This window comes from Acinonyx jubatus, chromosome E2 (assembly GCF_027475565.1).
Source record: "Acinonyx jubatus isolate Ajub_Pintada_27869175 chromosome E2, VMU_Ajub_asm_v1.0, whole genome shotgun sequence".
Classification (NCBI taxonomy): Eukaryota; Metazoa; Chordata; class Mammalia; order Carnivora; family Felidae; genus Acinonyx; species Acinonyx jubatus.
In genome coordinates this window covers 3565675-3592389 of record NC_069396.1, presented here as the reverse complement: position 1 = coordinate 3592389, position 26715 = coordinate 3565675, and the positions used below count along the sequence as shown (strand labels likewise).

The following is a 26715-nucleotide window of genomic DNA, read 5'->3' as shown; positions in this document are numbered from 1 at the left end:
TCACACTGAGGAGGACCAGGCCTCCGCGCGGGGTGGGCAGGGGCCTCCTTTGTGCTGACCCCCGAGGTGATCCAGGGTCCCGTCTAGTGCGCCACCCAGCCCCTGCGGGGGGTCGGACAGATGCCTTCGTGTGACGCGGGGCGCGGACTGGTGTTGGCGCTGTGTGTTCCCTTGAGGGCCTGTGAGGTTGGGGGTCAACCCCATCTGGCCATTAGCCTGGAGAAATGGGGGCCCCAGGGGGGCTCAGGCCCATGGACCTGTCGCTGGTAATTGGCAGAGAAGGAAGAGGCAGCTAAGCCAGGAGCGGCTTCATCCCGCTGAGTTCCTCCGGTGCGTTTATCTTTGCGTTTTGGTTACTGTTGTGTGTGTGACGCAGGTGTTACGTGGGGTACATGCGGTACAGGTGACCTGGGGGCTTTCTCTGTTCATTGATTAGACCAGGCGGCCCTCAGGGAAGATACAAAGTTGGATACAAAGCCAGAGTTCTTAGCCGCCTGCCTGGGAACATCGGAGGGACCTTTTTTTGTTTTTTTTCTATTTTTTTTTTTTTTTTAATGTTTATTTAGTTTTGAGAGCAAGACCTAGTGTGAGCAGCGGAGGGGCAGAGAGAGAGAGGGAGACACAGAATCCCAAGCAGGCTCCAGGCTCTGAGCTGTCAGCACCAACCCGGATGCGGGGCTCGAACCCGTGAACGGTGAGATCATGACCTGAGCTGAACTTGGATGCTAAACTGACTGAGCCACCCAGGTGTCCCCTCTTTTTTTAAGTTTATTTATTCTGCGACAGAGGGAGAGGGTGCACAAGTAGGGGAGGGGCAGAGAGGGAGAATCCCAAGCAGGTTCCGCCCTGTCAGTGCAGAGCCCTACGTGGGGCTCGAACTCCCGAACCAGGAGATCACGACCTGAGCTGAAGTCAGACACTTAATCGACTGAGCCACCCAGGCCACCCCATGGGAGGGACTTCTGTGTCCCCGAAGCTGCCGGGCTGTCTGCTTGCCCCCTGCCGTCTGGAGTGGGGGATTCACAGCTCAGAAAACTAAAGCATAGATAGCATCTGCCACCCCGCACCCCCCGTGGGATGCCTGCAGCCTTTCACGAAGGGTTTCCAGTGAGCTCTGCTCAAGCTCCCAAAGGGGGTAGGAGGAGCAGCCTGGGATTCTGTGTCCAGGCCTTGCCTTTCTGAGCACGTGTAGACTCTTAGCATCCTGCACTTTCTGCCTAAATATGTCTTATAAGACCGGAGGGCCTCTTTAATAGGCTCGCCAGACCCTGCAGCCTGTCACTGGGGCACAGGCCGTGCGTTTTACCCCGATAGCTGGTTTCCGAGTTGAGAAACCGATAGGCCAGCGTCGAGTTCCTCCTCCTGCTGTGCTGTGCCTGGCGGGGGGCCCACGCCAGCGCGTCTGCAGCCGGGGTCCGCTGCACATGTCGGGGTTTCCTGCTGCCACCAACAGCTGCCCCCGCACCGCACGCCGGGAGCCCCTCCCCCCCCCCCCAAAAGGTGCGTTCACACCACGGGACCTGCCTGTGGAATAGCTGCGAAGAAGGGAAAAGGCCGAGGTGTGAGGGTTTGACATCCTCGACGATGTTGCCAGATTGCTCCAGGAGCGGTTGTGGGGATGGTGTTGCTGCCCACCCGCAGCGGCCCAGACCGTTCTCGGCCCGGTTCTGGCTCATTGGGCTTCTCTCTGCACACCGCCCCAAGGGGCCTTGGCCCCCAAGGGCGTTTGCTGACCCCATGAGCAGAAGAAAACCCTTCGTGTGGCAAGTACCTGTTCCTCAGGCTTCTGTGACACCCACGGTGGGTCCTCGGGGTAGACCGGGCTGCTGCTTGCTCTCTGACCCCGGGGAGCGGGGTTCGAGGTTCCAGAGGGTGAAGACTGGCGCCCATAAGGTCCAGTTCTGGGCCCCAGCATCCTGCTGGGGTTCCAGGAACCTTACAGGTTCCCAGTTGGAGCCGTAGAGGGATTTGTGTTTGTTTTCAGAAGTAAAGGATTATTTAGGCCCGGGCAGTCAGCTCCTGGGCAGTTGACGGAGGACATTTGGGGACAGAAGGACGTGCCTGGCCTGGTCTGTGGCAGGGTTAGGACTGGGAGCTCGTGGTAACTGTTGGTAAGTGACGGCCCTGTGACCGGGTCCGTTTTGGCCGCAGGATGGTTGTTTTCTCGGGGGTGGGGGGGCATTTAGTCCACTCTGGGCATAGTACACAGGGCTTTGAGGTTGGTAGATGAGCCCAGGAGGAAGTACCATCAGAACTTGGAGGTTTCTGGATCTTTTTCTTGATATTCTGGGGGGTTTTTTGGTTTCTTTTTGCCTGGGTGTGTAACATTGGGGAAAGGGTGTTAATACTCACGGTCTGATACATAAGGAGATCTGTGCTGTCGGAGCCTATGACCTGTGTTCACAGACGTCACTCATACGGGTGGGCCTGGCTTGTGTGGATTTGGTAAATCTGTATGCAGAATTCAGTAGGTACATTTTCAGCGGGAGAGGCTATATAGTCTGCCCCTTTGACCATCACGATAACGGACCTTTTTTACAAAAGCAAAACTCTGTTGGCCTGAGTGCGCTGGCTTTGAGCCAGGCAAGGCCCCCCCTGTAGCTGACACACGTCAGGATCACGGCCTCCTTGCTGGCGGGCCCTCGCCCCCAAGTCTGAGTGTGGAGGGGTTGGTGACCTCTTCCTGCTGAGTCCGGACGGAGTCAGGGTGTTGGTGACATCTGGGCAGAGGGTCCCGGCCGCACACGTTTGTCAGTAAGCCCCTGTGGATGCTGTTCGTTGACTGAGCACACGTCTTTCCAGAGCTGGGGAGACCCACGCTCCATACTGAGCACACAGACCGGCCTGAGACCATAGGGAGCAGTGGGGACCTGGGACAGGTGCCCCTCTCAGGATGATGGGCTGGTGGCTTCTAATTTTGTAAGAGAAACCGGCATCTTCGTTTTTTAACTTGAAACCTTCCATTTCGAATTGTCCATTGATTCCCCTTTAAGCAACATGACGTCAGGCCAAATAAAAACAGGTTGACAGGTAAAAGGAGGCCTGCTTAGCCTCTGCCCCACTGCCTCTAGTCCCCCGCTCTCCCCCCACCCAGTCCCATTACCGATAGGGAAACTGAGGTTCGGACCACCTCGCAGCGCCCCGCTGAGAAGTGGTGTTGGGAGCCAGACTGGGAACTGGTCTTCTGGGTGGTTTTTCAACCCGCAGTTCAGTCCCCTGCCTCAGCCCCCGGGTGGTCCTGCAACGTGAGCCCCCAGAGCCGGCCCTTTCCCCCCTTCCCGCCCCCCCCCCCCCCCCCCCCCCCCGCTGGTCTGAGGACCTGCCAAGATGTGCCCATGGCCCGGCGTACCTGTATCTCTGTTCTCTTGCCTCTGGGGGCTGGGGCTGCAGGTGCAGACAGCTTTTGTCAACACCTACTCTGTGCTGAAGCAACCGTGCTCTCTGTGCCTCCCTCACCGGAAGCAGGCGTCAGGCAGGAGCTGTTCCAACAGGGACCCCTGGCGCCCACACCCACTGCAGTGAGGGGGCAGGAGGCAGGGCCCAGGCTCTGCTTCTCAAAGTCTGGACTCCCTCACCCCCCCCCCCCCATCAGGTTTTGTCCATTTAGAAGAAAGACCTGGCCTTGACCCCTGCCCTCCTGGCCTCTTCCCCACCTGCTGCCCCGTGGAAAGCTGGAGGCTTTCAGTGGCCGCCTCCTGGCTGGGTTGGGTTTCTCTCCTTCGGGACCTCTCCTCTGCTTCGGACACCTTTGACCCCCACCGGCTTCCTGCACCCCGTGCCTCTGGAGTGCACTGAAAGGGCTCCTTTGTGGGCAAGACTCAGCTCGGAGGTGGCCTGGTTAGCTCAGATGCCAACGGGCACATAAAAGGGTCCCAGTCCGGGGTTGTCACCTGGGCCTCAGGTGGCTGCAGGGTGGGTACCCTCCAGCCAGGAGCTGTGGGGACCTGCGGGGGGGGGGGGGGGATCCCAAAATCAGATCCTCGTCCTCCCTCCCGGGCCGTATGCCGACCGTAAAATGGGTATGGCACAGAGGCGGGTGCCCTCCAAGGAACCGGCCGTCACAGGACTGGGGTCTGCAAAATGGGACGTGACCCCAGTGACTGACCCTCCCCCATGTCTTCTCATATTTAAAGAGAGGCTGCCCGTACAGCAGCAAGGAAAAACTGGGTTCAGGTCCCGGCCTCTTGACATGCAAGCCTAGACGAGGGCGCAACTGTCCCCGCCTCTGCTTAACCCACCTGTAGAGTGGGAGTAAGAGGCAGGCCCCTCGGGATAATTTGTGGTGCGGGGCTCCTTGGCCCTGGGACCCCCGGTGGCCGCCCGCCTCCAGGAGGTGTGGGGAAAGCACAGGCATGGGGTGGGAGGGATCTCCCTCTCCTGCCGTGGGACTCCGGGTGGCCTCTCTGACCTCGCTGCCTGCTGGGTCTGTTCAGGAGTTACTGCGTGATGTGAAGCTCGGGGCACAGCAGTCCCTGCGATTACGGCTGCGGTTCCTGTCTGGTGTTCGGGAACGACTCCTGGGGTCCCGGATGCTGGGCTGCAGCCTTGACCCTGTCTCTTGGCCTTCTCTTGCTTTATTAATCGTATGCCTCCCCGCGGCTGTGGTTCCTGCCTCTGCCGCCCCCCCAGGATGGCTGGCCGCCCCCTGCCGCTCCAAGCCTATCATCTGTCCAGGCTCCTCCAGACGCCGCAGCCGCTTAGAGTAATCGCTGTCAAATGTCGCTGCCATCTGTTGCCTGACTTCTGTCCCTTGCTTCCCCCCCACCCCCCCACCCCCCCCCAGGCCTCTGGCTCTCCTGGTCTTTTGCAGCCTTGAACCTCCACCCCTAGACTGTCCTTGGCCATCTCCGTGGCCACCTGGTTTGTGGCTCCCACTGGGAGGGGGCACCCCTCCCAGGAATCTCCGCCTCACCCTGCTGGGTTTGCCCCTTGGCCCAGCCCGCTCAGCTGTTACCTGGTACACAGGCACCAAGTGACAAGTATGTGTGTGTCGGGGGGGGGGGGGGTCCTGTCGTGAATGCTCCTGTCTCCTGTTTTCCCTAGAATCTGGATTCCACTTCCCTTCTGCACCCCTTCCCCCCCCCCCCACATTACTAACATGGCAGTGGGGGGAGGGTTGAGGCTGGGGAGAACCCTAAGCGTCCCCCACCCCAGCCCACCCCGTTGTGCACCATTCACGGCTGCTGCGTGGGCATTCTGTGCCCTGGGCTGAACCCCACTCGGGGTTTACGGTGGCTGTCGGGTGACCCTGGAAATTTGCTTTGGAAACAATCCCCCTGTGGTGCCGGCTCTGTGGGGGTGAGCTCCCGTTCTCATTGATTGGGGTTCTGGAGGAGCTCATAAGCTCCTGCCTTTGGCATTCTGTAGTGACCTCACACTGCTGAGTGACAGGTCTGCGGGGAGGTGGGGGGGGGGGGGGTGGCGGCCGTGTGGGAAAGCCAGCCGCCTTGTTACTTGTTTCGTTCAGGACCAGGGTCTCCCGTGGGTACACAGGCTGGCCTCCCCCTCCCTGCTCCTTGCTCTGTCTGCTGTCCTCTCTGGTTCCGGGTCAGGATCCCTGCCATCTGCTGGGGCCTTAGCCTTGGGGAGTTAGTCCGGTTCTGGGACTTGGCACCAGAAGGAGGCCCCAGTCCCCTTAGAAACCTGCAGCCGGAGGGGGGCTGTCCTGAGCTGGAAAAGGACATCGGGCCTAAGCAGGCCGTCCTGTGCATCCGGACAGGAAAACCTTCCGGACTCCCCCACCCCCACCCCCAAGAAAAATTGCTTCGTGCGAGTGAGCTCAGAACACGCCAAAGGCAAATAAAATGATGAATTTATTATGAAGCCGCACAGGCTCCCAGGATCACGTGGCACCCCACACCGCAGCCGCCCACCGGTCCCGGTCTCCGTCTCCAGGACAGGGTGACCCTGGCCTCGTTAGGGCTGCGGGAGCCTCACCCCTTTGGGGGTGTGGGGATCACCAAGCACGTGGCTCGCCCCCCGCCGAGCCTGGGACGCTCTGTATTTGTTCACAAACATTTCTTCCGGTGGTAATGAAAAATTACCAGGAGGGGCGATTAGAGCATCCAAGTCCAGATTGGGCGCGAGGGGCAGGAGAGCCAGGGCCCCGCTGGGCCCTGCCCCGCGGGGTGTAATTACCCCAGGGGGGGCCGTCAGGGGGAAGGGGCGGACTGGTGCTTGAACCCGGAGCCAGCAGAAAATTCATCGCAGCTATTAGCTTGTAATTACAGAGCAGGGAGGGAGCGGGCCGAGGTCTGGTGCCGCTGGTGCCGCGGATGAGCCAATGAAAGGAAGCAGTAATTACGGGGTCTGCGGGAGGCCGTTGTGCTGATTAATATGCCCTCCACTGTCGCGCAGAGGAGGGGGCTGGGCGGGGGCCGTATTTAATGGAGTGTCGGGGGGCCTCCCCCCCTTTGAAGTCCTGCCTCTGGGAGCTTTGGGTCCATTCCGTAGGACGGGAACAAGGTGGGTTTCTGGAGACCAGAGACCGTCAGCCGCACTGCACTTGGATTTTCCTTCCTTGCCTTTTTTTTTTTTAAAGCTTTGTGCTGCTTCTGGCCATATTAGAAACGTAGGCAGAAGAGGAAAAGTATTGATCAAAGACACCACGTTGGGGAGGAGGAGGAGCGGGAACCGAGAGGGCCTCGCCTGCCCGGTGGCAGCTCTGAGACGGGGCGCCCTTTGCCTCCGCGGACCGGCCCTGTCCGTGGAGTGGGGGCCGGGGCACTTTGTGGGTGCAGACAGCCCGGTGGGGTTTGCTCCCTTCCTGCCCTCGACCTCCGGCATCGCGGTGGGCTCTCGGCTGTGCTGGGACCCGGGGGGGCAGAAAGCTGAGGCTCGGGGGGGGGTGGGGGTGGGGCGTCCTGGCCCCTCAGTGCGAAGGGGCCCGGGAGCGGTCACATCTCACCTCTGGTGGGATCTCTCCTCCTGGGGGCTGGAGCCCTGCCCAGAGGAGGGCAGCAGGGGGGCCGCATGACCCAGTCGCTCGTGAGCCGCCCCCCGCCTTGGCCGGCCCCCCGGCCCTCATCCATCATCGGCCTCCCCACAGTGGAGCTTACTCCCAGCTGTTAGGATAATGAATTTACATGAGCTGATAATGTAGACAAGAATTCAGGCAGCGGCCAGGAGCACAGAAGCTAATAAGCACCCCTCTAATGAGGGCACGGGGAGCAGGTGCCCCACGTTCCTCCAGGGCCTCCTGAGGTGCAGGGGCCACCCCAAAGCCCGCTGTCCCCTCGGCCCACCCCTGGGGACGCCCCGGCCTCAGCCAAAGAACACCTGTGTGGGAGGCCGGGCTCGGCCTCCCTGGGCAGGGCCTGGGGGGCAGAGCAGGGGGGTGTGGGCCCTGAAGTGACCCCAGCCCGTGACAGAGGGGCAGGGTGGGCGGGGGCTCCCCTGAGGCTGCGTCGAGCCGCTGTAGATCCGGGACGACCCTTTGCCAGGCGTCAGGGGCCCTTGAGGTTGGCCTGTGCTGGGTGCAAGGGTGCTGCCACCCCAGCCGCCGGTGGTCCCCGGTCCCTGCCCTCCCGGCAGCCTGCGGGTGCGCCCGCACACGCTGGGGACGAGGGCTAAGTTTAGCTCCTTAATGAAGTGTCTGGGTTGGGATTCTATTTTAAGTGACCTGACATCAGCAGGAGCTTTCTTGGCTCACAGCGCCCCTGGAGCCCACGGCCGACACCAGAGCAGAGATGCTGGCTTGGGGGGACCCCCTCCCCCCAGGAACCCAGGGGGGCTCCTGCCTGAGCCCAGGGAGCAGGTGCCAGGCTTTGAGGAGGGGAGGGCAGGCTCAGCTGGGAGGGCAGGTCACTTTTCGCCAGCAGGAATGTGACCTTGCCCTTCAGGGGGGCAGCTGCCCCAGGGAGGGGGGAGGGGCCAACAGGCAGGGGCCTCCTAGCTCCCTCAGCCCCTGCACCTCGCCAGGGGAGGCCCCGGTCGGGGGGACACCCTGGGCTTCTGAGGGTGTGCCAATTTCACGTCGGTGACTCTCTATCTCTTTGGCAACACCCACCACCCCCGCGTTTTCAAAAGCCTGGTTCCTTGCAGAGGAATTACGGCGTAGGCACAAGGACAGAAGTGAGACCTTCGCTCCCCTGGCTGCGACTGAAGACACCCCCCCAACACCTTAGGGGGCGTGTGATGTCTTGGGGTCTGGCCTGGGATTTGTCCGGTGGCCGCTGACTGCCTGTCCCAGCACCTCTGTGCCACCGTGCCCGGCGCTGTCAGCTGGCGGTCACAGCAGGTCCACTCGGGTCACCAGCTGGCCAGCCTGTCACATGGCCACCGAGCAGTGACCTCACATCTGCTCCTGGGCCTTGGGGACCGGTCACTGGGATGTGGAATAACCACGTTGCCTACCCTCACTTCCCCACCCCTCGTCCCTATCTTGACATCAGTGTGTGGTGTGGGCTGCAGGGCAGAATGGGTTTGGATCTGGGCCCTGACCACTTTAGCATAAACAGGACACAGGTGCCGTGTTCCCGGGATCTCAGTCCCGCCGTTAACCATCTGTCGGCCTGTGGATCCAAGCGTGTCTTGCCCCATCTGTAGAATGGGCACAGTGACGCCTTTCTGATAGGATTGGGGACTAAAGAGGCTGGCTCTCTAAGGAGTAAGGGAGCAGGGAGGCCGTGGTTGATGGTCTCTGATGGCATCGGGGGGAGGGGGCCGCTTTGGAGACTGTGGGTAAAGTCACAGGGTATTTGCAGATGGTTGAACGTCTGCAAGTTCTGCCCGAACTGGGCTCCAAGAAGGAAAGGGGATGGGGAGAGAACTGGAGAGGGCAGTCTTGGTCAGTGGAGCGTGTGGTGCCACTGTGTTGGTTTTCCAAAGCTGCGTGACAAACTCTTCCCAGACTTAACAAACATTGGCGGGGGGGGGGGGGGGGTCCGCGGGTGACTCAGCTGGGTGGGTGGAGCTCAGAGTCTCAGAGGAGGCTGGGATCCAGCTGGCGGCTGGGGCTGGGGTCTCATCCGAAGGCTCCACCAGGCTGGGGGAGGAGCCGCGGCTTTTGTCCGGAAGCATCCTTCCCCCCCCCCCCCCCCCGAAACGCGGGAGTCTCTGCAGCCTGCTTGAGTGCCCTCAAGTGATTCAAGAGGGCAGGTGGGTGGCACAAAGGCCACGGCGCCTCTGGTGGCCTGTTTTTGAAAGGGACAGACTGTGTCTTCCACCAAACTCCGTTCATTAGAATTAAGTCTGTAAGTCTGGCCCGCATTTGGGAGAAGGGAATTAGTCTCCGCCTCTTGAAGGGATTAGGTGGACGTATTTTTAAGCTACTTTGGCGAAAAGTATTTTAGCCGTGTGTATGTGCGTGCATGTGCCTGGCTGTTAATCCCTCCCCAACGGGTGTCACGGTCAGGCCTTGGACTGGGCAGCTGCTGTGTGGGCCCAGGAGACAGGGTTCGAATCCTGGGCGTGCTGCTTGACTGTGTGGCCTCGAACCGTCTGTATGACCGGGACCAGGCTGTGAACGGCTCCCAGGATGCTCTGAGGTCTGTGGGGCGGGTGCGGTGTGGGCGGTAGGTGGTGGTTCTGCTGGCCTCTCCCAGGCCCGTTGGGAGGCATCCCAGGAGGTGACTCAGCCAGGTATAAGTGATGTCCCCTGCGGTCCCTCCTCGCACACATCGTCTCCCCGGCAGCCCTTTGTAGGGACAGCTTTCCGTGCGTGCTTCACCAGGACCGGTGGGGCCCGGTGCGCTTTATCCCGGGCCTCATCCCCCACACAGGCTCCGTTTTACCGCGTAGCACCTCCGACTGGTGGGTACACTCCCCAGAGCTATAGCCATCAGCCCGCCGGCTGGGGGTGCTGCACGGGGCCGGGGGGAGGACTTAGGTGCCGCCCGCATCAGCGTCCACCCACTCAGGAACGCGGAAGTGGCTCCCTGCCTAAGGCATGCATACTAGGGTGTGCAGTCCCCAGCCCAGGGAGGGGACAGTGACATGGGCTTCTGGTCCACAAAGCCAGAAGCTTGTGTCCTGCCTTGCGGAGACCGACTTGTGTGGCCTTGGCCAGCCCCCTTGCTCATCTGGACCCGTGGTTCTGCCCTCTCTGCAGGCTGATGGACTGTATGTTAAATGGCCCCTGGCATGCCAGGCACGCTCTGAAACCCCTTCATGTAAATTAATTCCTTGAGGCCTCTCAAGATGAACCCCACGAGGTAGACTCTGTCTTTTCTCCGTTTTGTAGACAAGGAGACAGGCCCAGAGAGGCAGTGACTTGGTATCTGGCAGCCGAGTGAATGCAAGGCTTGACCTTCGGGCCCCCACTTCCTTACTCTGGGACCGTGGCCACGCCTCCCCCGCCACACTGCCTACTGAAGGAGGGGCTGGCCAGCTGCTGGGTTCACTGAGAATGACCCGTGTCTGTCGCCCGCATGTTTCTGGCGATCAGGCTACGGGGGTGGGGAGGGTGGGTGTGCCGGGCCCCCTCCCTGGGAGCCCGTGACCTGCCCCCAGCCTGGCCATGGGGGTCCTTGGTTCCCATGCGCAAGCCTTCACCCGAGAGCATGGTGTTCCCCCAAGCTCACACCTGCCTCAGTATTGTCTTTTCTGTGCCGGCCCGCTCGCAGGAGAGCCCTGGCTCCCGAGGACCCTCCCCAGATGACTCTGGGCGTTCCTGGAGCCTGCCCCTCCCAGGTGTCCGTCTGGGGGGTTGGAAGTCAATTTGCTTCTTTCTGCTCACGACCTGTGGCCCCTGCCAGCTGGGAGCCCATTGGCCTTGATTTACACCCCTGGAGTGCACCTACAGTGAGGGGGGGGGGGGGCGGGAGCGGGGCCCGGCTGGGCAGGTGCCCCGAGAGGGCAGGGAACGTTAATGGAAAACTTATTTATGGTGCGCCGCCTGATACGGAGCTGGGCCTTTATTGATCGACCACTCGGGAGGCAGTTCAGCCTCCTCGTTGACACGTAGATGGGACTTGAAAGGGCTGGGGGCCCGTGGGAAGGTGGCCGTGTCCTCCCCCGTGGCGTCGGGTATCACCCTGGTGGGCACTGGCTCCTCAGCTCCTTGGACAGTGAGGCCTGAGCCCGGTCCCCAGCGGGAGGTGGGGTTTCCCAGCCATGGTGGTTTAGAGCCACAGTTTTCAGCCTCCAGGCAGGGTCCGCGGGGCGGCCGGGTCCCCTCCCCCACGTCTCCCGCGACTTCCGATGGGGCTGTTCCGCGAGGTACCAGTGCGGGTGGACACCCACCGGGATCCCGCGTGGGGTCAGATCCCGGGTCTGCGCTGTCTGCCCGCGTGTTCTCTAACACGCGGGCGGGAGCAGAGCCAGGCTCACCAGCGTCGTTGGGGTGGGGGGCAGGGTGCGCGTGGGGCTGGCTTCGTTACCGTCAGCGCGGCCCTCTCCCTTCCCGCTGGGTCCTTTCCGTCGCGAGGATGCGGCCGTGTCTTCCTGTCCCTCGCGCCCATCTCGGGTGACGCCGGTGGATGTTCCGGGCTGTGGGATCTTGCTGTCACTGGGGTCCCGGAGACGCTTGAGGCTCTGATGACGGATCTGGGGTTCGGGGGTGCCGTGAGCGCCCGGGTCTGCTCCTGCCCCCCCTCCCTGCATGCTGCTTGCTGGCCCCGGACCCCCCGGACCCCGCGGACCCCCCCCCCCCCCCCCCCCCCCGCTCTGGTGCTGGGCCCTCCTACTCTCTGGGTGACCTGGTTCTTCTTTTCCTGTTTCAGGCATGAGCCATGAGCCCAAGTCCCCTTCACTAGGGATGCTTTCCACCGCGACCAGGACCACCGCCACCGTCAACCCCCTCACCCCCTCGCCGCTCAATGGCGCCCTGGTGCCCAGCAGCAGCCCCACCACCGGCAGTGCGCTGTCGGCCCAGGTCGCGCCGTCCTCCAGCTTTGCCGCCGCGCTGCGCAAGCTCGCCAAACAGGCGGAGGAGCCCAGAGGTAAGAGGCGCAGCCCCTTCTCCCGCCAGGCCTCGGGGGAGCAGGTGCGGCGGCCGGGGGGTCTGGAGGCAGGGCGCTCGCGCCCTCGCGGCTGCTCAGGTGTCTCTCCTGCTGCTTCGTTGCGGCGGTGGGGGTGGGGGCGGGGGGCAGCACCGTCCCGGACCCCCCCCCCCCCCTCACCTGGCCGCCTGGGCTGTGCTTCTGCTTCCCGTTCCCCCCGCCGCTGCCTCGGTCCGGCCTGGGCTCCAGGAGGCACCGCCGGGGGGGGGCCGGCGGTGGGGAGGGTGGGTGTGCCGGGCCCCCTCCCTGGGAGCCCGCGGTTCCCAGGCGACGCGGCGGCTTCGGGCTCTGCTGCCCACTCCAGGCCCCGCAGGGAGCGCGTCTGTGGAAACCCGCTGGGTCTCGGGGTCGGGGTGGGAGGGGGGGGTCTCTGGGACGGCTCCCTCGACCCGGACCGTTACTGCTTACCGCGCTGAGGCAAGGATTGTGGATGGGTGGGTGCTCCCCGGAGGTTTGGAGCCCCGGCTCCTGGTGTCGCTTGGGTGGTGACAGGCTGTGTGGCTTTGGGGAAACGCTGACCCTCTCTGAGCTTTGATAGTCATACCGTGAGGCTCGTTGTGCCACTGGCTTCGGGCGCTTCTGGGGATGGTCATCCAGTTGTCCGTGTTAGTCCTGCTCAGGGGCTGCTGGCTGGACAAGTCGGGTCGGAGGCGGTCTGTAGCGGGGCCGCGGGGACTCCTGAGCAGGCCTCTCCCCCAGCCTGTGGACTTGCTGCTCGGAGGTGGGGCTGACCTCTGGGCAGACAAAAGCAGGGACCCGAGTGTCTCTGCCTGCTGGGTGCCTTGCCCGAAAGATCCAGGGCTTGGTGTCCAGGGCCCTCGGCGGGGGAACGCGGGTATGGGAAGGAAGTGTGTCTGTTTTCACAGGCCCCCGGGCCTGCAGCTCGGCGGACGGGACGTCTGCCCTGACCGGGACGGGCTGGGGGTCTCCTGGGTTCGGAATCTCGCCTCCTTCCGGTCGCTGGGCGGAGGAGGAAGCGTGAGGGGATGAGCTTAGGATTGACAGGGTGGGCGCTTGCCCGGGAAGAGCAGCCGCTGGGGCCTGGTTTCGCGTCCGCCCGCTGTGGGCCGCTCCGTCCACCTGGGCCCGGCGTGGCCGCTGGTGTCGGCACGTCCCTGCTGTTCCTGCCACGCAGCTGGAGAGCAGATGTCTGCCGACGGCAGCCGGCTCCCTGCATGGTGGCCTGGGAGGCGCGCGCACAGCGGGGACCAGGTGGGTTGAGACTTGCTGGTCCCCACAAGGGTCACGGGAGCATGCATGCTGGTTCCGCTGGGGCTGGCTCGTCCTTGGTGACACCTCCCATCTGCAGAGGTCGTGGCCACGGAGCGGCACATTTCCTCCTCGTGGAGGCTGCAGGGGAGAGGTCTGCAGACGGGGGCTCACAGGAGGGCCATGGGCACAAGGCAGGAGCCTGCCTCGATGGCCCTTGTCCCCTTTCCGCTGCCCCAGACTGGCCCCAGCGTCTGGCTGGAGCACGGGCCAGCGGGCAGTCAACCCGTAAGAGCCTCCCGGGGCCCGCTGGCCGGGAACAAAGTGTGCTGCTGGAGAGGCCGGGCCCGGTGACAGGGCGCCGCTCCCCACCGCACATTCGCCGCCCTGGGAAGAGTGACTGCGGCGAAGGGCCGGGTGAGGGACGACGGGGAGCAGCCACGCTGGCCACGGTGCACGCTGTCGTGGGAGCTTGGCCTCTGCCGCCGGCTGACCGGAGCCACCCGCGTCGCTCAGATGTGAGGGCTCGGGTTTGGGAGGCTCCGCATCCGTGGACCGTGGAGTGGTGTTTGAACCCCGGGATGCCCCGCGCTCGGGTCCCACTGCGTGGGCGCCGGGCCCTCATCGCGCTGTATCCTGAGCACGGCAGGCTTCCTGGTGGCCGTGAGCAAAGCCCTGGCAGGGAGCTCGGTTTTCGGTTCTTTACCTGATCCCCCCAGTCAGGCCACGGTTTGACAAACGAGGAGGTGCTGTCACTCGTGAGCGTCCCTGGGCCACGCCCCGGGTCTCACTGAGTCACCCCAGCCGTGACCTCTCCATCGGCAGAAGCGGCTCACAGGCCAGAGTTGCCCATCGTGCAGATGGCAAAGCTGAGGCTCAGGGAGGTCAAGTCAGGAGCCCCGGGCACACAGCTGGCGAGGACGCGCCCTGTGCCCCATGCTGCTGCGGCTGCTGCGTAGGCCTGTCTAGGTGGGCTTGGAGAGCCGGAGTGAGGGCTGCAAGCTGGGGGGGGAAGCTCCCTCGCTCCTAGACCCACCTCATACGTGCAGGGGGCACTCGGCAGTCTGTGCCTGAGGCGGGGGCCGCGGGTCGTGTGGACTGTCGGCTTCCAGAAGCCTGGGTGCAGTGGGGGCGCAAGGGGAGAGCCAGCTGGCCCTACCTTTCCTTCTGGAACCAGAGAGCCGCTGGGGGCTTGGTGGTCGGGGAAGGGTCAGGACGCTTCTTAGATTTCTAAGTCGTAACTCGTTCGGTGTCGTAAGAGTCCTCTCCCCTGGTTTTTAGTGCATTCGGAGTCGTGCAGCCTTGGGTGCTAATCCCGGGCCACACCACTGCCCCTAAAGCAGCACTTAACCCGGCAGCGGGCCCTGCCCCCTCCCCTGGCCGGGGTGGGGGGTGCACAGCGCCAGCAACCGGCTTCCCGCGCTCCCCCTGATGTGCCAGGGCCGTCCCCGTGCGGCGTGCCAGGATCTCGTTCCTTTTCACGGCTGAACGACCTTGCGGCTGGCTGGCACCATCCACCTGTCACTGGGCGTGCGAGGCCGTCCCCCCTTCATCGAGGCGGTGGCGTGTGTTAGTGTGGGCCGTGTACTGGCCGGTCGCCCGTTGTGTTCTCGGCCTGCTCTGGCCTCTGTTCTCTGTTGGTGTGGCTGTGGGCAAGGGTGGGCTGGGCTGGTCCCTCGTCCAGAGCAGCAGAGGGGGATTTGGAAGCCGCGGACTGGGGTCCGTGGACATCACGGCCTCCAGCCCCTCTCCCCGGGGCTCCTGTCTCTGCAGGTACCCGCCCACCCCGTGCCCAGGAACGTGTGGTTCCAGCGCCCCCACCCCAGCCGCCAGGCCCACGGTGCCAGCCACACGCAGCCTGGCGCGTCTCCCGCTCCCCTTTGGCCCTCTGTCCCGCCCCCCCTCCCTCGCCGTGAAGCGTGCCCTTATTTCGAGCCTTGGCCCAAGCTCGCCCCTTCGTTTCTTGGGCTAATGTCTTTTCTCACGTCGTGTCCCAAGGGTGCAGCTCAAACGTTCAATTCAGAGGAAGTATTCCGAGTGCTGTGCGGCTGGCTATACCCCGAGAGGGGACAGAAGAGAGAAATCAGCCCCTCGGAGGGGCGTTTCATCTGTCCCGGGGCTCACGATGCCGCCTTTCCTGTAGCCAGGCCGCCCCGGGGGGGGGGGGGGGGTGGGCCGCGTAGGACAGAGATGCCCGCTGCTCCTGAAGGGGCTGTGGGCGCGGCCCAGGGCCTGGACCCGCCTGACCCTCTGGCTCATGTCCTTGCTGGGTGACCTGGGCACCTCACTTTACCTCTCTGAGCCTGTGTTTTCTCAGGTGTCATCCTCCTAGGTTTTGATTCAGGGAGAACATACCAGCGGCCGGCATAGCAACTGTGTGCCAAGTGGGGACCACCATGGCCGTCATCCCCTACCCCTGACCATCCCCACCCCCACCACGCCTCCCCTGCCATCGCCTCCTCTGGCCCCGCCCCCACTCCACGGAATTCGCGGTCGGTCGCTGAATTGGACCGGACTCTGGGAGTGACCCCGCCCCTCCCCTCTGAGGGTCAGTTGCCACAGCACCTGCCCATCTGCCCCCGCTTCACATGCTTTGTCGGGGCGCCCAGGGTGGCTGCTGTCTCTCCCGGTCCCTCGTCTTTACTCTTTGGGACAAAGGGGCGCCCAGCACAGGGGGTGACCGAGCCCACACTGGCTACTCTTTGGGTCTGACCCCAGTTGGTCGCAGCTGTGCCCGTGGGACCCTCTCTCCGAGACCGGCCAGAGCGCGGCCCCACTGAGCTGAGGCGTCACGTGGGTCCTTCTCCTGATCCTCTGGTGGCAAAAAGGACGTCTTCCCGGGTCACTCAACCCACTGTGTCATCTGGAAGCTACTAGGCCTGCCTTGGCCTGGCCGCCTCCTCCCTGCCTGTCCCCCCACCAGGGCCTCTTCTGGACAGAGACGGTCCCCCCTTCTCCACGGGCATATGAAGCCCAAGTTTGAGCCTTGAATGAGCCCCAACCTAGGAATCCCAAGACCCCACCGACCTGGGGCAGGTCAGGACCTCTAACCCCCAGAGTGTCCCAACCACCTCTCGGGCCTGCCTCACAGGGCTTCTCAGGCTCCCCAGTGGCCCTGTGCGCCCAGAGATGCTTGTTGAGTGACTGTATGAGGGCGTGAGTCCGTGCTTGTCAGTCAGGAAACTCCCCCTGGAGTCTGACACCTGCTCGCCTGCCCTAGGAGCCGCCTTGCTTCTGGGTGGGGGTGGGGGTGCTCCCAGAGACCCTGACCCTTCCCCTCTGCCCCCTGCAGAGGGCGAGCCCGGGAGCCCGAGTCCCTGCTGTCCCTGAGCACGAGGAAGCAGAGGCCGCGGCTCTGACAAGCTGAGTGGCAATCTGCTCGCGTCCACGCTGCAGCAGGCGGGCTCCACGACGCATCCTCGCCGCTTGGCGAAGCACAAGTCGCCTGGGGCTGTGCGCCTCCCCCCCCCACCCCTCCCCGGGACCGCATCAGGCCAGTCCTCACTCGGACTCGCTGCTTGTCCCTGCGTGCCTGGCCCACCCTTCCCACCCTCCGGCTGCCCCACACCCACGCCCCTGTCGAGGCCAGGTTTCTGTGGGCAGCCCGTGCTGTGGCCCCAGGACCCGGCTGTGCCGGGCGGGGTCTCCTCGGGCGGCTTCGGGGGCCCCAGTGAGGCAGAGGGAGCGGGATGGGCTCGGTGGCTGCCCTGGGCTCCGTCGGGTGACCGAGCAGCCTCCGCCAAGCTGGGTAGCCGCCGTTGGGTGGCCAAGCTGGCGGACTTGAGTTTGTAACTCTTCAGGTCCAGGGCCCCAAACGCGGGTGCCCCTGTCCAGAAGCTTCCTTCCACCCCATTCCTTGGCTGCCTGCCGCATCTCGTCTCTGGCTCTGCAGGCGGGTCTGGTTACCGGCAGGCCTCGGGCTGCCGGAACCGGAACCGACCGAGGTCCTGTCCCCGAGCCCCAGGGCCCTCATTGAGGCCGGAGGCGGGACTCTGCCCCGCCTGCCAGCGGCCCCCTAGAGTGAGGGCGGGGCTTCCTCTGACACCTGAAATCCTGTTTCAAAGAAAACAGCAGAACAGATCGGCAAAGAGAAGATCCCGCCTAACACGCTGGCCACGTGTGTGTCAGCCGTGCGTTGGCAAGGCTCCCCGAGGTGGCGTTTCCCCGCGGGATCTGCCACCCCATCTGTCTCTGGGCACAGGTGTGAGCTCGCCGTGCAGGGAGACTTCTGTCTGCAGGGCCCTGGGGATTCTGGAGGCAGGTGGGCAAGGGAGGTCGGGGCTGGAGGAGGGTGAGGCCAGGGAGGGGGGTGGCCAGTGGTGCAGCGGGCCTCCCCCGGCTGTGGTGCTACAACACTGACCTCCCTGGTCACCGGCCACGTCTCCGGAGCCCCCTGCCCTCCGTGTGCCCTACCCCAACAGCGTGGTCGGCAAACGTAGGAGCCTCCGCTGCCCTCGCCTGCCCACTGGCAAATAATGAGCCCCTGGAAACGGCGTTTCATGAGAAAGACCCACACCCGGCCTTTGCTGCTCTGGGTTTCCCTGACCATCCCGTGATGGTAGATAGGGCCCAGGAACATGCCGGTGGCCGTGTGGCGGGACAATGTCCTGCACTGTGGAGGTGCGGGTGGGGAGAGCCCCGGGCCCGGAAGCAGGGATACAGCTGCCCCGTGACTCTCTCGGAGCACCTCTCCCCAAACCCACCGGTCGTGGGAGCCGTTGACCCCGGCTGGGCAGGGGGCAGCCCTGCGGGCCGTCTCTGCCTCCAGGTGCTCCCCGTGGTGTTTGGCCCCTGGAACCTACACACTTCGATTGCAAAGGGCACGGGGCCACCGTTCTGTTCTGTCAGGCACGTTCTGGGGAGACGGACTCCGGGACCGTCCGGGTTCCGTCCACCTGATCCCCCGCCGGCTGGGAGGCTTCCCACAGCCCCTCGGCCTTGCAAGCAAGGGGGGCGTACTGATGGCCATTCTCCTTTCTGGATCCAAATGGTGCGCGCCCACCAGGCCTGGGTCCTCGAGTCCTGGTTGGAAACAGTGGTGGCCGAGTCCGGGGAGGGCAGAGGGCAGCCCCAGAGCTGCGGTCACGTGCCCTGCAGTCTGCCTGCGGACCACCCGGGGTTCACCTGGGACAGAACAGACTCCGGGAGGGAGAGGAGGGCCCTGGCGAGCCAGGGACACGCAGGGTCCTCGATGCCTCTGCCCCCCACCCACACCCCACCCCCCGGTTGTCGTGGCCGTGGGTCCCGGGTCAGCGCCTGTGCTGGTTGAACCTGAGCACAACCCCGCCTGGCTCGGGTGGCCCGACTACAGGGACGGAGGACGTCCCAGCGGCCCTGTTTTTCAGGAGACCGGCCTCTCGTCTCACCCCTGTCGCCGGGAGCCCGCCTTGCCCTCCGTGCCCTGCAGTCGGGGCGGGCGGTGGTCCTGGACGTCCCGCGGGTGGTGGGCATGTTCGTGGCGGGCTCAGCGCGTGTCTAGGAGAGCCAGCAGCCATCGTGACGCCGTGGTTTCGTTGCCAGGCCTCCCCCCCACCCTCCCCTCCTGAGTCTGGGGTCTCAGCTGTTAATTACACGTGCCCGGCGGCCTCGGCGCTCATCCTCCAAGTCCGGCGGCCGAGGTGACGGCGAGCGCCGCCTCCTGTCATCCCCCAGCCGCACGCGCCCGTGGACCGGCTCCCGCCGCGCGCCTCCAGTTAATTAGGGCGGTCACGGCCTCCTGCCGCAGCGCGAAGCGGGGTCGGGGTGGCCGCTCGCTAATTGTGGGTGCGTGGTCAGGGATCGATCGCCTGTTCTGGCTGGCGGGGGACGCCCGCCGCCCTCCCCCCACCCCCCAGGGGATTAGGCTGCTAATTGTCGGTGGCCTCCCGGTCCAAGTGCACCTGCGCCCCCGAGCTCCCCCGCCCCTCCCCCCTTGGTGATTAGGAATGAGGTTAATCCAGGGAGGCGAGCTAATGGCGGGGCCCCTTCAGAGGGGGGGCTCGGAGGCCAGGAGGGTGGTCTGAGGGAGGAGGGCCCCTGCGACCTGCGGCCCAGAGCCTGGCGCTTGCAGGGCGGGGTGCGAGGCCCCCCCCACCAGAGCCCCATCTGCCTTTGACCCCAGCTTTTCCTCCAGGCTCTTGGCGGCCTCTGCCGTGACCGCAGGTCCTCCTGCTGTGTGTGTGTTTTCCTTCCTGTTTTCGGTCCAGAGCACAAACGTCCACCCTCTCTGCCCCCACGAGCTGAGCGGGAGATGAGCTGCGAGAGCAGGAGACACCGCAGCCTCACAGAGCCCAGAGGTGGGCACACGCAGATGAAAGGGGTTTCCGCATAGGGTAAAGCAGGAGTCAGCCAGAGGAAGGAACGGAGCCCTGACTCACGGCTGCAGTGTGGACAAACTAAAAAACCGCCGGCTGAGTGAAAGGCCAACGTGGAAGGTTCCACACCATGTGGTTCTGTTTGTGAGAACAGCCCCGAGTAGGGACGTCCTTGGAGACCAGACGGATTGGGGGCCGGGGTCTAAAGGGTACAGGGTCCCTGTTTGGGGTGATGGCTGCACAGCTATGAATACGCCGAGGACTCAGGAATTGTGCACTTGAGATGGGGATGGGGGCCGGTTTCTGTGCTGCGGGCATTAGGTCAGGAAAACCATTACAACGCCGGGGGCGCCTGGGGGGCTCAGTCGGTCGGAGCATCTGACTCGTGATTTCCGCTCGGGTCCTGATCTCCCAGTCTGTGAGATCGAGTCCTGCGTTGGGTGCAGAGCCTGCTTGGGATTCTGTCTCTCTATTTCTCTCCCTCCCTCCCTCCCTTTCTCTCTCTCTCTCTCTCTCCCCCCCGCCCCCCTCCCTCCCTCTCTGCCTGCCCCCTGCTCTTGCATACTCTTCTGTCTCTAAATAAATAAACGAACTTTAAAAAATAAACGAAAGTTAAAAATTTAAATAACCTACCGAAATGTGCATAGACTGAGCATCCAGCAGGACAGGTATCGGGAGTGACCCCACAGGTCAGGAAAAAGCCCCTGCTGTCGCGCAGCACCCCCCTCCCCAGCGGGTAGGACCGTCTGGATTCTTGGTGGTGTTGGTGGGACCCACCCGCGTGGCCGTGAGGGTTGTGGCTGCTTCCTGTCCTCCCCCCCCCCCCCCCCGGGGCGCTCGACCTGATAGCGACTCTGTGTCCTTATGGCCACGTGCAGGTGGGCGTCGGAGGAGCTCCCCGTGGAGGGCTGGGGGGGCGGGTGCTTTGCTGGGTGCGTACCCCTGAAGGGGGGGGTTTGCCAGGCCAGGGAGAGAGCTGGCGGCCTGAGAGAGATGTACCCATTTTTCCACAGTTGCACGAACCTGGGTGAGGGTCCATGAGAGCCATTCCGGGACCTCGGGGGGGGGGGGGTCACTTTCCAGCCGGGAGCTCCGCTCACAGGGCTGGCCGAATTAGCTTGTGACACCCCACCTGCCCCCTCAGTGGTCCTGAAACCGGCTTCGTAGCAGGAGGGTGGGGGGTCACCAACTTGACCAGACAGTAGCTTGTCCTAAAACCCCAGAAGCTGTCCCCACTGGGAAGGGAGGGTGGCCAGCGTGTGATATTGGCTCTCCCCCGGTGGATATGACATCTGACCCAGCTAGCTGGGGCTGGCCTGGCCGACTGGGGGTTGCAGCATTCTTGGGGTGTGGGCCGTGGTTGCTGCTTCATCTGGAGGGGACTCAGGGTCACAGTTCAGGGTCAGCAGCCCTCGGGCAGCTCCTTCCTGCCCACATGGCCAGGCACTGACAGGTGGGATCTGGGAGTGCGGGGCTCCCGGCCTCGGTGTTGTTACCAATATTGCTAGCAGAACGAGCTGCTGGGCCACTCTGGGGCTTGGCCTGTGGGGTTGGGGCTGGGTGTCTCCCCGTGGGGCTCCTTTGTACAGTTGCCCGTGCTGTGCACAAGCCTAGGGAGTCACGTTGAGGAGTCCTGGATGGAAGCACCTTGCTTAGGGCAAGGCTCTGTCTTGATGTCGCTGGGGCCTTGATGTCCGGCCGCTCTGGCTTCCTGGTTATGCTGCTGAGGCCACGCGGGGCCACGTACCCAGGGCCTCTGGGGCAGAGAGGAGAGATGGCCCCACGGTGCCGCCCTGGCAGCCGCGCGGCTGTCTGCGCCCGCGAGCCGGAGGCTGCCCTGCCTCCCCCTCAACACAAAGGTTCCATTTGGTAACGTGAGCGTGGCCGCTTGAGATGGTGTGGAGACAAGGGTCCCTCGGCCCCGGGAACGAGGCACGTTTGGAGCGAAATCCAGGAGGACGCCTGCGAACAGACAGGATTCTCCTTCCGCGAGGGGTTGTCTCTGCCGACGCTGCTCCCTCTCTCCCCGACCCGCGTGGGGCGCTTGCGGACAGAATGGGCCATCTGAGCCCTTCGGAAGGGTCAGCGTTTGCCCTTTGAGTCCGTGAGCAAGACGGGGCGCCCCGGGCCGCGTGTGATTGTCCGCGTCCCGGCTGGTGGAGCACGTGGCTGCCTGGGCCCCCGCATCCCACCCCCCGTGGCCACAGGCGAGCGTGTGCCCCTTGCCCGCCCGGCGCGAGGGTGTCCCAGGCAGCCCCAGCTGTGGTTTGTGCTTCCAGATGCTGTGGCGTCTGCCCGGGGTCCGTGTCGGCCGTCTGTGATGGGGGTGGGGACCACCGGCGTCGTGTGGGCACGTGACGGGGGTCTCCCTCCTCCTCAGGGTGCAGGGTGTGTGTGTTTGTGCGACAAACTTTGTTGAGCCTGGGTGGGGATCTCGGGCCCCCCCCCCCCCCCGACACTGATGGAGGCCCCAGGGCCGGGACGTGCCTGAGTCACAGGGAGGTCAAGGCTGGTGCCTGCTGGAGGTGGGGACCCGGGAGCAGGACGCACTTGAACACAGTTACTGCCCAGCTCATATGCTCCCTGTCCTGGCCGCCCCTCCCGGGGGAGCAGCCGGCCAGCTTGGCCGTGCACCCGAGGTTTCTCCCTTGGGACCCCGGAATGCTCCCCCACCCCGGGCCCTGCCCACCCCACCCTCCATGCCCTCTAGAAACCCCGGGTCCCCCGCTTCCTGACTCTGCCCACCCCATCCCACCTCCGGGGGGACCTCTGCTGGGTGTGATGTTGGGGTACAGGATTCCTTTTGGGGGACAGAAGCGATCTGGAGTCAGGTAGCAGCGATGATTGCACAACCCAGTGAATGTGCTAGAAGCCACCAGCCTCTACGCTTTAAATGGCGAATTAGGTCTCAGTTTTTAAAATTTGAGAGCAGGCTGCAGTTGATATTTGAGAAACGAAAAGGAAAGCGTCCCTCGGCCGCTTCTCTGTGTCCCTGCCTCGTGCCCGGCCCATCCAGCCCTGTGACTGTTGCTTTGCTGGCCGCTCGGGCATCCTGCGTGCCCTGCCTCTTCCTGCGGCCCCTCTACCTGCAAGCCTGTTATGAGCTGGGGGAGGGGGGGGGTCCGGTCCGGCTGCTGTGTTGACCGGGTCCCACCCAGCCAGGGGCAGCCCCCGACGGCGCACATCCTGCCTGTGTGATGCGGGACGTGGGCTCGTGGCCCCGAGCTGCGATGGGACACGTCTCTCGTGTTGGGGCCCGTGTGTCCCGTCAGCGTCCAAGGGGGCGGCCCTTCCTGCCTACCCTCGCCTCGGGCTGGGGCTTGGGTGAGGGGCGCTGGGCCCTGAAGCCAGAGAGGGGGTGCGGCGCGGCCCGAGGTGGCCGGGGAAGCAGGTTCCCTGCCTGTCCGCAGGCTGCGTGGGGCTGGGGACGGCCGGAGCCCTCCGTGGGCGTGGCCCCCGCTCAGCCTGCCGCGTCCTTCTCCCGCAGGGTCTTCGCTGAGCAGCGAGTCGTCCCCCGTGTCCTCCCCGGCCACCAACCACAGCTCTCCCGCCAGCACGCCCAAGCGCGTGCCCATGGGCCCCGTCATCGTCCCCCCTGGGGGCCACAGTGTGCCCAGCACACCCCCCGTGGTGACCATCGCCCCGACCAAGACCGTCAACGGCGTCTGGAGGAGTGAGAACCGACAGGTGAGCCAGGGAGCGGCCGGCGGGGGGGGGCACAGCGGCCGGGAAGGGGGGGCCCGTCTCGGGATTGCGGCCGCTCGCCCTGACTCGCTCTCGTGAGCCCGACCCCGTGCGGAGCAGGGCGACGGGACACCCGCCCGGAGGGCCGGGTGTTGGAAGAGAATCCCCGGGCTTCAGTCAGGCCGCCAGCACCGAGCACCCCTCCAGGGGCTCCCACGACAGGTTTATTCTTTGTGTCCCCCGAGGCTGGGGGTCTGAGACCCCGGCACCGGCTTCCTCCCGAGGCCTCTCTCTCTGGCCTGTAGACGCCGTCTTCTCATCCGGGGCCTGGTCTGCTTTCTCTGACGACACCGGTCCTGTGGGATCGGGGCCCGCCCGAATGACCTCACCTTTAGTTCCCTCCTCCAAGGCCCCGTCTCCAACACGCTCCCAGGGTTGGCACTCCACCGTGAGAAGTTGAGGGGGACACGGCTCAGTCCGGAGCCCCGCGTGAGCCCCGTGTGAGGTGCTTCACAGGTGGCAAAGGTGACACAGGGTGGCTGTTCTGATTACCTGCCTCTCGAACACGGGACGGAAGTGGGGAAAAGGCCGCTGGGTGTTCTCATGTGTCCCACTTTCCTGTTTCTGTCCTGGCCTCTGAAGGCCCCGCACTTCGGGTTCCCCTGGGTGTGGCTGTTGCCACGGTGTCCTGCCAGTGCGGGAGGCCTGGGAGGGTTCCTTTGTTCCTGCCTCGGCTGACCCCCCACCCGCACCCGGGTACCCCTAACCGAGGGGGGGGGGGGCGGAGCAGGGGTGAGAGGATACTTCCGGGCTTTTCTGCTGAGTTCCCAGAGGGGTGGTAGTACTTAGAAATACTAATTAGTTAAGCGACCGACTTGGGCTCAGGTCATGATCTCACGGTCCGTGGGTTCGAGCCCCGCATCGGGCTCTGTGCTGACTGCTCAGAGCCTGGAGCCTGTTTCAGATTCTGTGTCTCCCTCTCTCTCTGCCCCTCCCCTGCTCGTACTCTCTCTGTCTGTCTGTCTGTCTCTCCCTCTCTCTCTCTCTCTCTCAAAAGTAAACATAAAAAAAAAAAAATACCAGCTAAAACGAGAAGACAAGTGGAAGAGGGGAGTCAGTTGGGCCCCAGCCTCCCCCCACCCCTACCCCCTGGTCATCCAGTAGATAGTATATCTGCCTTTCCTCTGCCCTGGGGGTGGGAGGTAGCCAGCCTCCGTCCACAGAGGGGGTGGGGGCGACCCTCGGGCAGGCGTGAGGACCCTCCTGGGTGTGGCCCTGGCTTGGCCCCGTGTCCGAGGTGGCCATTGCTTAGCCCTCTGTGTAGTTTGAGAGCGGGAGAGACCAGGTGGGGCCTGGCGGGCAGATTCCAGCCAGAGGGGTTTGGAGACCCCTGAGCTGCCCCTGGGTCTGGTTCGAGGGAGGGTCGGGTGTTCCCCGGGGACCTTCTGCCTCCGGAGGGACTCTTTGCCTCTCGCTGTCAGCCGCCTGGCGATCCACCTTGACCTCCGGGTCCTGACTCATCACCACTCCTTGCCTCTCCCGGACTCACTCGGGCCCGGGTCGTTTCCGGCTCCTGCCCTGTCCCTGGCTCAGCACTGGCTGGTGACAGCCGCCATGGGATGCCTGCTGTCTTCCCCTCCTCCAGCAGCTGTGCCCTGGCACCCCGCGGAGGGTCCTGACTGCCTCAGAAACGTTTAGTAGTCCCAGAGGAAGGGCCGTGATGGATCTGCTCCGGCCATTTACCACCGCGGCGCTTAATGAAACACTAATGCCACCGGGGAGGGCGGTGGGAAGGAACTGTGTTAGCAGATGATGTATTGGCTCGTCAGCTTCTCACAGAGGCTCAGTGGAGAATGTAATCCTTCTGGGGAGGGGGAGGCGGGGAGGAGAGCCACTTCCCCAAGGGGTGGCACAGGAGTTGGGGGGGGGGGGATCCCGCAAGGTGGGGAGGCGTGGGGGCGGGGCCCTGGGCCTGTCACCCGGGTCGCCAGGGCCCTGTTTCCCAGGTAGTGGGAGCTGCAGAGGACAGCTGAAATGAAAAGTGCTCTCTTTTCGGGCTAACAGAGCATGTCGGGCCTGTCTGCCCGGAGCCCTCTCTCTAATCACCAGAGAAGGATTTTCCTCCCTCCCGCCCACCCCCTTGCGGCCCTTTCACCTTTCACCTTGCGGCTGTGCCTGCGGCCGCAGCCCTGAAACAAAGGCCGCCCCCGGATGCTCCCTGCCGCTCGTCTGTCTGCCAGGGCGGCGGTGGGAGCCCGGCGCGCTCCTGGGGTGCCCCGCGGTGGCCTGGCCCCGGTTGGGGGCTGCGCCCTGGACCCCGGGGCAGCCCCTGCGCGCCCCCAGAGGGCTGCCCCCGTTCCCAGGTGCCTGTCGCAAGCGTGGCTGGGCTCCAGCCAGACGGAAGGCGTGTGGGTCCGGCCCGTCGCACCCCCTGCTCGCCCGCCAGCCCCTCCCCCAGGCTCTCCAGCGCCTTGTTTGTCCTCTGCCGCCGGGAAGGTGCCATCTGGCCCGGCCGCCTGCAAGCAGGGCTTTGTCCCGCTGAGGGGGAGAAGGGGCGGCCGGGGCCGGTGCCGGTGCGCTCGGGGCCCCTCCCGCGTGGCAGGGGCCGCCCCCGGGGGCCCTCGCCTCTGCCGTTGATTCCGCGAGCGGTGGCTGACGCATGTGGAGGTGGGTGACGGCCTGGTTTGGGGAGAGCCGCCCGGAGCTTCTCCCCAGATGTTGTTCTAGGGTCCAGGACCCCCTCCGAGGATTCTGTGGTCCTGGGTGGATGGCCCGGCCCCCTCCCCCACCCCCCCCAGGCTGCCACCTCTGTCCTGCTCTGGCCCAGGGGGGCGGGGGTTGTCCTGGCCAGCCTGAGGGCAGTGTCCAGGGTGCCCGGAGTCCCCTTCAGTGCCGGGCACCCCCTGTTCAGTCCGTCCCAGACCACGGGCACAGGGCCTCCTCCGGCCCACAGTGGCCCCCGTGAGGCCAGAGCGTGGCAGCAGGTGGGTGTAGGGGCTCGTGCAAGCCTGCCCCGCACCAGGTGGTGGGCGTGTGGGCGGACCCGGCAAGCCCTGACCTGGCAAAGGCCCCTGAGACGCTGGTGTGGGCGGGCGACCGGTTGCCGCTTCACCCTCCTCGCCTCCGTTTCCGCCCGCCCGTCCCTGTCACGCTAGGAGCCGGCGCTGCGATTGGGACGCTTGACAGATGGGGAAACCGAGGAACGGGGCCGTTATGGGTCTCATCCGGGGTCTCCAGAACCGGACAGGAGCCGTCTTCAATAAGGCTGTGGGGGGAGCCCACCCTGCTGTCCACATAGGTGTGGGCCCTTGTATAGAAGTCTCTGGAAAATCGTGGGGCTGGGAGTTCTGGGCTGCTCGCTCGGACCTCGGGTGTGGGTGTGGGTGCGTGTGTCCCCCCCGCCTCGACACCTGCCATGTGAACCGCCCCCCCCCCAACCCCTTTCGGGGAAGGGCGAGTCGGAATTCGCGAACCTGCAAGGACCCCGCCGTGAGCGGAGGGGCCGTGCCAGCGTGTGGGAAGGAACAGATGTTGCCGCTCATTAAAAATTCCAATCAGCGGCCTGTCTCCTTCAATTAATTATCACT

At 64.6% G+C, this 26715-nt stretch overlaps 2 protein-coding genes across 6 annotated transcripts in view; both read left to right on the top strand.

Moving 5' to 3' along the window:
* Nucleotides 1-26715, top strand: part of GSE1 (Gse1 coiled-coil protein) — a 386539-nt gene that overhangs the window by 344125 nt on the left and 15699 nt on the right. For 4 of the 5 annotated variants that reach the window (XM_053209955.1, XM_053209954.1, XM_027076338.2 and 1 more), the window contains exons 3-4: nt 11664-11882; nt 22932-23131. In XM_053209955.1, coding sequence (XP_053065930.1) covers nt 11664-11882; nt 22932-23131 — 419 coding nt within the window. The remainder of the gene's footprint in view (nt 1-11663; nt 11883-22931; nt 23132-26715) is intronic. The other variant, XM_027076339.2, reaches the window with a different exon arrangement.
* Nucleotides 12044-15305, top strand: LOC128313154 (uncharacterized). The gene is made up of 2 exons (XM_053209956.1): nt 12044-15041; nt 15099-15305. Exon 1 carries the CDS (start codon nt 12929-12931, stop codon nt 13859-13861), a length of 933 nt encoding a protein of 310 aa, XP_053065931.1. The 5' UTR covers nt 12044-12928; the 3' UTR covers nt 13862-15041; nt 15099-15305.